General features: G+C 39.5%; 1 protein-coding gene across 1 annotated transcript in view; it reads right to left on the bottom strand.

Annotated features, from left to right (window-relative positions):
* BMPR1A (bone morphogenetic protein receptor, type IA) overlaps positions 1 to 8,573 on the bottom strand; it is a 44,140-nt gene extending 35,567 nt beyond the window's left edge. Inside the window, exon 1 of the mRNA XM_008570306.1 lies at positions 8,399 to 8,573. Within this exon, the coding sequence (XP_008568528.1) occupies positions 8,399 to 8,465 (67 nt within the window). The 5' untranslated portion in view covers positions 8,466 to 8,573. The remainder of the gene's footprint in view (positions 1 to 8,398) is intronic.
* Positions 8,574 to 11,028: the final 2,455 nt, after the last annotated feature.

An 11,028-nucleotide genomic window follows, 5' to 3' on the forward strand; every position in this document is an offset into this window, starting at 1 on the left:
TTTTTTTTTTTTTTTTTTTTGTCTTTTTTGCTTGTCCGGCAACGGATCGCAACCCTCAGTGTTGCCCTCGTACCGGACCGGGGACCGGCGACGGGATTGCAAGCCTCGGCGTTGCTCCCGCGCCTCGCTCAGCCAGTGAGCGGGAGCCAGTCTGTACGTGGGATCCGAACCCTCGGACAGGAGCGCCGCCGCGCTCCCTCCAAGGGTTCGGATCCCACATACAGACCGGTTCCCGCTCACTGGCTGAGCGAGGCGCGGGAGCAACGCCGAGGCTTGCAATCCCGTCGCCGGTCCCCGGTCCGGTACGAGGGCAACACTGAGGGTTGCGATCCGTTGCCAGACACGAAAAAAGACAAAAAGGGGGCCGGCCCGGTGGCGCACTGGATAGTGCGCCGCTTGGGAAGCGCGGCGGCGCTCCTGTCCGAGGGTTCGGATCCCACGTACAGACTGGCTCCCGCTCACTGGCTGAGCGAGGCGCGGGAGCAACGCCGAGGCTTGCAATCCCGTCGCCGGTCCCCGGTCCGGTACGAGGGCAACACTGAGGGTTGCGATCCGTTGCCGGACACGGAAAAAAGACAAAAAAAAAAAAAAGAAAAGAAAATGTGTATTATAAAAAAACTATGCATGGATTGCAAAATTTCTTTGCACCAAAATAAACTCATATTAACTTATTATAAAACATCGAACAGGATCTAGTTTGAGGCAGTAAGAAGGATAAGACAGCAGTCTGAAGTGAGCCCCTATCACAGCAACATGAATCGTGCTAAAATTGAAGAAAGAACAAACATCAAATTGATGGTGAAGCTTGGGTGGAAGTATGGTGAAATCACTGATGATTTACAAAATGCCCCAAAGGAATCAGCAGTTTACGAATGCATAACTTGTTTTAAAAAGGGACAACGTTGAAGATGAAACCTGCAGTGGCAGACGCTCCACATCAATTTGCCAAGAAAAAATTAATCTTGTTCATGCCCTAATCAAAGAGGACTGACGATTAACATCAGAAACAACAGCCAACATCACAGACATCACAAATGGCTCAGATTACACAATTCTGATAAAAAATTACACTTGAGCAAACTTTCTGCTCAATGGATGCCAAAACTGTTGCACCTAGATCAGCCGCAGACAAGAGCAGAGCCTTCAGTGGAAATTTTGAACAAGTGGGATCGAGATCCAGAAGCATTTCTTCAAAGAACTGTTAACAGGAGATGAAACATGGCTTTACCAGTACAACCCTGAATATAAAGCACAAAGCCATGGCTACCAAGAGGTGGAAGGGACCCAGTCAAAGCAAAAGTGGAACAGTCAAGAGCAAAGGTCAAGGAAAGTTTTTGGGGGATGTTCAAGGCATTTTGCTTGCCAACTTTCTGGAGGGTCAAAGAATGATAACATCTGCTTATTATGAGAGAGTTTTGAGAAAGTTAGCTAAAGTGTTAGCAGAAAAACACTTGGGAAAGCTTCACCAGAGAGTCCCTCACCACGACAGTGCTCCTGCTTATTTCTCTCATCAAACAAGGGCAATTTTGCAAGAGTTTTGATGGGAAGTTGTTAGGCCTGATTTGGCTGGCTCCTGACTTCTTTCACTTTCTAATCTTAAAATATCTTTAAGGGGCACCCATTTTTCTTCAATCAATAATGTAAAAAAGACAGCATGGACACGGTTAAACTCCCATGACCCTCAGTTCTTTAAGGATGCACTAAATGGCTGGTATCATTGCTTCCAAAAGTGTTTTGAACTTGATGGAGCTTATGTTGAGAAATAAAGTTTACGTTTTTTATTTTTAATCTTTTAATCCCATTTTCCCACAAACTTTGCAAAGTCTCTCGTTAGTGTTCATACATGAAGAATTCTTTCAGAAAACTATGAAAGTAGAGAAAATTGTATAATGAACCCACATATACCCACATAATTCAACTTTTATAAGATCAATTTATGGCCCATCTTGTTTCACTCTCTCCCTTTTGTGTAATTATTATTATTATTATTATTTTCCTTTTTTTGTCTTTTTTCGTGACCGGCAACGGATCGCAACCCTCAGTGTCGCGCCCGTACCGGACCGGGACCAGCAACGGGATCGCAACCCTCGGTGTTGCGCCCGCACCTCGCTCAGCCAGTGAGCGGCCGGTCTGTATGTGGGATCCGAACCCTCGGCGGGAGAGCCATCGCACTCCCAAGCGGCGCACTGTAGCAGTGCGCCACCAGGCCAGCCCCCCTTTTGTGAAATTATGAAGCTAATACTAGGTATGTCATTTTGTCTGTACTTATACTTCAACATGTAACTCTAAAATATAAGGACTATTTAAAAAAAACAACCACAATACCATTATCACATCTAATAAAAACTAACAGTAATTCCTTATCCTTATTAATGACATGAAACACTCAGGCAGTGTTCACATTTCCAATTCTATCATAAGTATTACAAATTGTTACAATAGTTTCCTTGAATCAGTATCCAAATAAGGTTCACACATCACAACTGTTTGTCTCCAAATCTCTTTTAATCTACAGGTCTCTTCTTTCTCTTTCTTTCATTAAAATTTACTTGTTGAGGGCCGGCCCAGTGGCGCACTGCTATAGCGCACTGCTTGGGAAGCGCGGCGGCGCTCCCGCCGAGGGTTCGGATCCCACATACAGACCGGTTCCCGCTCACTGGCTGAGCGAGGTGCGGGTGCAGCACCGAGGGTTGCGATCCCGTTGCCGGTCCCGGTCCGGTACGGGCGCGACACTGAGGGCTGCGATCCGTTGCCGGACACGAAAAAAGAAGACAAAAAAAAAAAAAAAAATTTACTTGTTGAAACGGGGTAATTTGTCCTGTAGTATTTACCACAGTCTGGATTTTCTTATCACATCCTCCTGGCATCATTTACCATGTTCTTTTGTCCCCTTCAGTTTTTGTAGATGGTCGTTAGATCTAGAGCTGTGCTGTCCTATATGGTAGCTACTAGCTCCATGTGGCTACCATGCAACTGAAAGGTGGCCACTCTGTAAGTCGTGGTGAGGACGAGCACAAATGTCTGGATATCTCTATTTTCAAGGACTAGATTCACCAATCCAATAGTGATAATATAAAATGAAGTAATCTAATTCTATCCTTTCTTCTTATTGATGACCTGGAATACCTCTGTAATGAGATGCTTTCCCTCATCTACTAATTGGGTACCAGTGGTATAGGTCATATAAGAAAGGTGGGGTTAATGCTTTACTTCCCCCTCAAATTTATCAATTTTCAAAATTAATGAATTCATTAGCATCCTTCAACAGTAACTAATTAGATGTGTTTTTTAAGTTTCATTATAAACCCATAGATTTAAGCATTTTGGATTCATTATACTACTGAAGTTATTATTTGTTACAAATGCTCAAATTGTTCCATCTCTGGCTAGTTCAAACCAGTCCTTGTATCTTTTGAACCTTCCCTTGCTTTCTGGCCAAGATGTTCCAAGATCACCTTGCATATTCCCTGACATAGGCTTGTTTTTTGTTTTTGTTTTTTTCAAAGGGGCTGGCTGGTATGGGGATCCAAACCCTTGACCTTGTGTTATCAACACAGCACTCTAACCAGCAAGCCCCCTGACACAGATCTAAAATCAGCCATTTCTCCAAGGAGTTCTAAGTCCTTTTAGTGGGAAAAGATAATCAGAGATCATTATCTGGGGGCTTGTTGCTACTGGGTTGGTCAGTATAAAAAATATATGGTTAAAAAAATAGCTTTGCAGCTTGCTTTCTTTACTTTTTTTTTTTTTTTTTTTTTTTTTTTCCGTGTCCGGCAACGGATCGCAACCCTCAGTGTTGCCCCCGTACCGGCCCGGGGACCGGCAACGGGACCGTAGCCCTCGGTGTTGCTCCCGCGCCTCGCTCAGCCAGTGAGCGGGAACCAGTCTGTATGTGGGATCCGAACCCTCAGGCGGGAGCGCCGCCACACTCCCAAGCGGCACACTGTAGCAGTGCACCACCGGGCCGGCCCATTGCTTTTTTTACTTTAACTGTATTCATTCATGTAACAAAAATGTACTGAGTAACTACACAGTGCCAGGCGCTGTTTTAAGCCCTGGGTGGCTAGAATAGTAAACAAATAAAGTCCCTGATCTATTAGAGCTTATAGTCTTAGAAGGAGAAAGACAATAAAAAAAACAATAAATACTGGTACTTTTTAATATTTATTCATAGATAAGTGCTATGAAACCAAATGAAGTGAGGTCATTCTCTAGCATGGGAAAAGAGTATAGTGCCTCAGAGCAGAGATCACTAAACCAAAAGCCAGGAGAACAGGCAAAAGCAAAGGTCAGTGGCTGGAGGTCAGGAATTCTCAGAACACCACATCTGTGTTTAATGGACCTACAGCAAAGAGACCAAAAGCAAATAGAACATAAGACAACTAAACTTTTAAAGGAACTGTGCAGCCAAAGATATCCCTATGACTTAGGCCGTATGTAAGTTTTCAATGCAAAAGGGAATTTCCAGCAACCAGATCACCATACTAACAGAAAACGGGCTTTTAAAATTGTTCAGTCTCCAGAAAGGCCATCCTGCACTAAGTCCATCTCAGATGTGGTCATGAAGGCAGAAACACTATCAAGGAACACTACACACAAAGAAAATTCACTCAAAAAACAAAACTGGGGGCTGCCACATAGGTAAATCTATGTGCTACGGAGCAGTGACTACCGAGATTGTTTCCAAATTTTCCTTCCTCTGATTGGGAGTTCGTATAGTAACTGATCCTATTTCTTCTTCATCAGTGAATACTGGGTACATTGGGCACTGAGAATTTCTCTTTTACTCACACATTACCAGACCATGAAGAGGTCTATCTGGACCTGAAGGAGACGGCTCTGCACTACTCAAACAGCCCGGACTAACAGTTGAGTGCACTAAGTGGATGCAACTCTGGGTTATATAGAGATCCTTTTGAGGAGGAATTGAATATTTCTTATCAACATAAGCATTTTTAGTATATGCATGTAAGAGTATGCACAATATTAGGCAGATAAATGTGGTCTCCTGCAACAGATACCGTTAGCTATTCTTCTCCCCTTTACCTGGTTGGCAACATGTGTGCATACACATATATGCACATACACACACCCTTTTTTTAAGTGTCTGTTCCTCCTCCATGTGATTCAGGGAAGCAAAGCCCTACCCTAAGCAGAGATAATTGTTAGTCTAATCCAACAATTTTAGTTCCATTCCCCTTGCCAGTGATTTGTTTACATAATAGCATAAAATGAATTTTGGCCACTAAGATTAAAGGAAGTTTGTAGAGGGGAGAAGGAGAGTGCCTGGGGAAAATCTCTTTACTGAATAGAAAGAGACATGAAGAAATACTCCTCCTTCTTTCACTGAACGTTGTGTGTGTGCATGTGATGTCTGTCCCCTGAGCAGCCACACTGTGGCTATGAGGTGAGCTGACCTATGGCTAAGTTGGTATGTGGAGGATGGCACAGTTGAAATAGAGGAAAAACTTGGTCTTAGGAGCCACAGGATTAACTGCAGTCTCATACCTTCAGACTTCTTGTTGTATAATATTACATTTTCTTTATTGTTTAAGCTCTTTTGTTTTGTTTTGGGGGTTTTTAAAAAATTTTTTCATTGTACATATTTATGGGGTACAGTTTGTTTCAATACATGCATATGTTGTATAATAATCTAATCAGAATGGTTGGCATAGCTATGGCCTGAACATTTATCATTTTAGTTTTTTGTTTGTTTTCTTTTTGTTTCAGCTCTTTTGAATTTTGTTTGTTAATTGCAGCTGAAAACAGTCTAACTGAAGAGATAAACTCTGTCCCAGACCCTTTCAGTTGCCCAACGGATACCAATCCTCCCTTTTTTTCCTAGCTAACCAAACTCTGATTTTGCTTGGGGGGACAATGTGTCCAGCCATATGCAGAGACCACAGATTAACCTAAGCCAATTGTGACAATCCTGTCTTGCCTTCTTTCCAGTAGGCCATACAATTAGATATAAATCAACTGTCTCAGGTTAGCCAATAAGACTTAAGACAAAACCTGCTGGCAGGGGAGTAGTTTCTGGGGACACTTTTGCTTTCCTGATATAAGGTCCAACGGAGGCTGGTGCTGACCCTTTGACCATTTTTCCTGCTTCAAATGCAGATAATAGTAACCATTTTGTAACCAAGAGGGAAATGCCAAGGAAATTACAGAGATGTCAACCTTGATACTAGTCTCAATTACTAAATGAACACCAGCAAATTCCTACCACCAGCAAATTCCTACCACCTATATTAAAAATAAATCTAAGTCACTGTTAGCTGGGTAATCAATTAAAGGTAAAATCATTTCTAAAATTTGTGACCAAGTTAAAAAAAAAAAAAGGACTAAATATCTATCAGATGTTAATATCAGATGAGTCATTTTTTAACCTGAGTAACTTTATCTTAAATCTATATAACGTCTGATGCTCAAACAATTCTTTTTTTTTTTTTTAAAGATGACTGGTAAGGGGCTCTTAACCCTTGACTTGGTGTTGTCAGCACCACGCTCTCCCACGTGAGCTAACCGTCCATCCCTATATGGGATCCGAACCTGGGGCCTCGGCACCATCAGCACCACACTCTCCCAAGTGAGCCATAGGCCGGCCCTAAAAAATTCTTGTTTATATCTAAAAGTGTTATTATTTCTGCTTTATAACACGGAAACCAAGGTACAGAGAAATTTACCTTCCTGACACACAATTCAAGATAAAGCTAGAGCTAAAGTCAGAAGTTAGTTCCACTCATACCACCCTGCAATTTTTTTTAGTGTTCTCTAAGAAATAACACCTTTTCTACATCAGTTTTAGTTTTCTTTTTGAGCAAATATTTTTGTGTTATTTGAAGGAACTACCAAAATAATCTTTTTTGAAAAGCAATGTAACAAATTTTGCTCTTTATCAGAGAAATACAATTCTTACTATTATGTTTTGCTTATGCCTGAAATCTTTCTATCACAGCCAAGTTGAAATTACTTATTTACTCCATCTAACAAAAGTTTACTACAGAACAACTTGAATTGAGGTGAGAAATAAGAATTTTGTATCATACTGTCTCTGTGGAATCTAAATAGATTAAAAATTTTTTATACCAAAATGGAGATTACCTGGGACTGAGGCAGCAAATATAAATGTTACTATTAATTTAACTCATCATCTTCAATACTATGACTTGGTTGATGCTGATCAACAAAGCATATAACGGATGTTAAAATAAAAGTGTTGTATTAAATAATTCGGTGTTTCACAAATAAAAGTGACTTTTGCAAGAGGGCTCTATATTCTTTTTTTATTTTTTTTTGTCTTTTCCCGTGTCCGGCAACGGATCGCAACCCTCAGTGTCGCCCCTATACCGGACCGGGAACAGCAACGGGATCGCAGCCCTCGGTGTTGCTCCCGCGCCTCGCTCAGCCAGTGAGCGGGAACCGGTCTGTATGTGGGATCCGAACCCTTGGCGGGAGCGCCGCCACGCTTCCCAAAGCGGCGCACTATAGCAGTGCGCCACCGGGCCGGCCCAAGGGCTCTATATTCTGAGCACAGTAATAATAAGGATACTGTTATACCTAAGGCAGAATACAAAGAAGCTGTAGGTTTTGTTGTATGTTCATGCTTTAAAATGAAAACATCAAAAGCTCTATGTTGTTAATCATATTTCTTCTTGTGGTTAGATATTAATCCACATCACTGTGAACAGAACATTATGAAAGCAATGTGTGAAGTCATGGGGACGTCCAAAATGTTTTATCTAAAATCCTTCTGCAAAACAGTACTCTCTTCAGTTTAAAATATTATCCTAATTAAACTATATGGGAAAAAGCTCATGTACAAATACAGCCCCTGATCCTAAGAGTCATCACAATAACTTCCTATTTGGGAGTTCTAAGCTATGAAAACACAACATTGGTCATAAATAAACTTTCAATACTCTATGAAGAAATTTTAGTAGAACAGACAAATGCCCTTATCTTTCTAAAGTTTTTACAAATATAAATATAAATATTATTTATATTTATTTCTTATTGTATTTTAAAGAAGACAGTAATTTTAGAGCTCAGCCTTGATTACCCACCGCCCTATGTTTTAGGTACTAGTTTAGGTGCTACATATACTTTATCTCATCTAATCCTCTTAAGACCTGATGCTATGTATCATCATGCCTATGTCATGGATGAGAAAATAGGCCCACAGAGGCTGAGATTTTAAAAAATACTTGAAAATGTTTCTATCATAATCAAGTTCAAAAATCGTTTGGCATGTGTTTGTTCTTTGCCTGTTCACATAAAAGCTGTGCAGGTATTGTGGGCCCAACTCTTCACAAAGTAACCTGAGTTGAAAGAACAGCTACAAGAATGACTGATTTCTATATACAGAAATATATTACTACAATGAACATCGATTTACCTTGAACATGAGAAATGATGAATAGATAGGCTCCCAATAATCTGATGTAAATATATAGCTGAGTCATTGTTCAATTTTAATGTTTCCTGTACAATGTCACCTTTAATAACTTGTCCTATTTTTTTGCTAATTTAAATTACTTTTATTCAATGAGATTCTCTTGTAAAAGGCCACGATCACTTGACAATGACTCCAACTTCCACTGTTTTCTCCTGAGCTCTGAAAGAGAAAAATATTAAAAAGGTAATGAACAAAACTACATTTTAGAAAGTTTTCAAACTAAGAGATGAAAACAAATGGTAGAATATTTTTAAAGATTAAAGCTATGCTTGTTCTTAAAAAAAAAAAAAAGGTTCTGTAATTCCAAAGCTTAAATGCAACTCTCCCGACTTCAGATCAGCCATATGTAAAACAAGAGAAGTACACTAAATACAAAAGTACTTCAAAAAGTTCATGGAAACGTGTATTATCTTTTAATTCTCTTTTTCCATAAACTTTTTGAAGTTCCCTTGTAATCTCAATAGTCTTTTCTGTCTGCTCTAAAGTAATCATTATTTTATTACTATCCAAAAAATTCCTAAATATATTGAGAGGAAAAACTGAATTGAAAACCCTAAATTATTCATCAATTCATTCAAATCCTAGTAGATATAATAAAAATATCTTAAATCTTTCTAATAAATAATTTATTCTATAGATAGAAAAGAAAGTCTACCTAAAAAATTATACATATTTAAATATACAGTATGCTTCCTTATTAAAGCAAAAACAAATAGAAATTTATCTTGAATAAAGTTATTTTCCTAAAATATTGCAAATCTGACTTCACTAGCATAAAATTGAGCTTTTAACAAGGATGACATGAAACATAACCTCTCCAGTTAAGGGTTGGGAATTATTAACATAGTCAGTGAACTCTTAAAGGCCTCAAAGTAAAATGGTTAAAGGTAACAGAAAAAAAAGACTCGTTTGTATCAAGATTAATATAATTCTATTTCCCCCCATCCTATTGGTCCAGGCAGTTTGATTTTACTGCCCTCAGCCTGAACTATGCTGAATAAAAAAGGTTTTGCTTATTTATAACACAGTTACCCCTGGTGTGATTTCTACCACAGATAACATGAGCTTTGTATTTTATCTATGTAAATTTTTTTTACTTTAATTAGCTCTCCAAAGGTATTTACGGTATTGAGGCAAATGACATCTACAGTGAGGTGTCATTTATATATGCATTTTATATATGGCTTGGTTCTAAAATCTCTGCAATTTTTTTTTTTGGGGGGGGTCTTTTTGTGAGATTGGCCGCACCGCGCTCAGCCAGTGAGCGCACTGGCCATCCCTATAAGGATCCGAACCCGCAGCAGCACTCCCAGCACCACACTCTCCCGAGTGCGCCACGGGCTCGGCCCTCTGCAATTTCTTACTTCTCTACTATAAAGTTGAATTGCTTCCTATCATATAATGCTCACAGAATAAGATGTAAAGTCTAAAATAATTATAGAATAACATTTGCAATGTGACTTACCATTTCATTGGAAAACATAGTTCTTGAAATTATTCAGTTGTGATTCTAGGGATACTTATTCCAGATAAGCAATTCAAGAGAAGTTGTCATTGTACTTCCAAATCTGATCTCTCTCATTTCTACTTGCCTATTACATGTCTCTACTAGGATTACATTCCACCTGCCTAAATCAAACTCATTAACTTTCCTTCTCGCTCCTCCTCCTCTACTTGCCATCACAGTGAAATGTGGCACCATCTTTCTAGTCACCCATGCCAAAAACCCTGGTGTGAGAAGAAATGAATCTCTGCCCCCCTTGCTAGCTCTCACCCGTCTCCATATTTTCACTTATTCATTCACTCACTCATACACCAGCAACACTTGTTGAGTACATATTACAGACCAGTGTAAGGTTTTAGAAATACAAATATGAGTATGTCTGTTTCTGCTGCAAGGAGCTCCAAGTCTTTGGCAGGAAACCAATCACTATGACTTATTACATCTTTCAGTGTCACTGTTTCTTCATCAAAGCTGGTATGTGGCCTTGTCTCATTAGAGCTACAACTAAGGTATCCTGCAGAACTGTGTGCCACAGCGGAAAGGACTGTGTGTGCAATTCTTTCTACATGACCCTGCCACCTCTGGCCCAAGTTCAAATCCTGGATGTGCCTTAAATAAGTAACCTAACCTCTCTGGAGGAGTTTCCTCATATTTAAAACCAGATTTATAGTATTAACCCATAGTTATTTTGAGAACTAAATGAGATAATAGGTAACACATATTCACTTTTATGTGCCAGCACCATTATAAATGCTTTCCATATACAATATTAATATTAACTTATCGAATCATCACAACCCCTTATAAGAAAAGTACAATTATTATTGTAATTTTACAGATGAGGAAAACAGGCAAGTAGACTTTAAGGAATTTATCAAAGATCACACAGCTGGTAAGTGGTAGGGTTATAATTCAAATCAAGGAGGTCTGATTCCAGAGTCCATGTGTTTACTACTATCCTATACTGCCCTGTTGGATATTTTATGTAAACATATTACACTTTATAATGGAAACTATACATTATAAAGTACTTAGGAGAGCCTGAAACAGAGTAGGTGCTCAATAA

This window comes from Galeopterus variegatus, unplaced genomic scaffold (genome assembly GCF_000696425.1).
Source record: "Galeopterus variegatus unplaced genomic scaffold, G_variegatus-3.0.2 Scaffold590, whole genome shotgun sequence".
In the NCBI taxonomy this organism is placed as follows: Eukaryota; Metazoa; Chordata; class Mammalia; order Dermoptera; family Cynocephalidae; genus Galeopterus; species Galeopterus variegatus.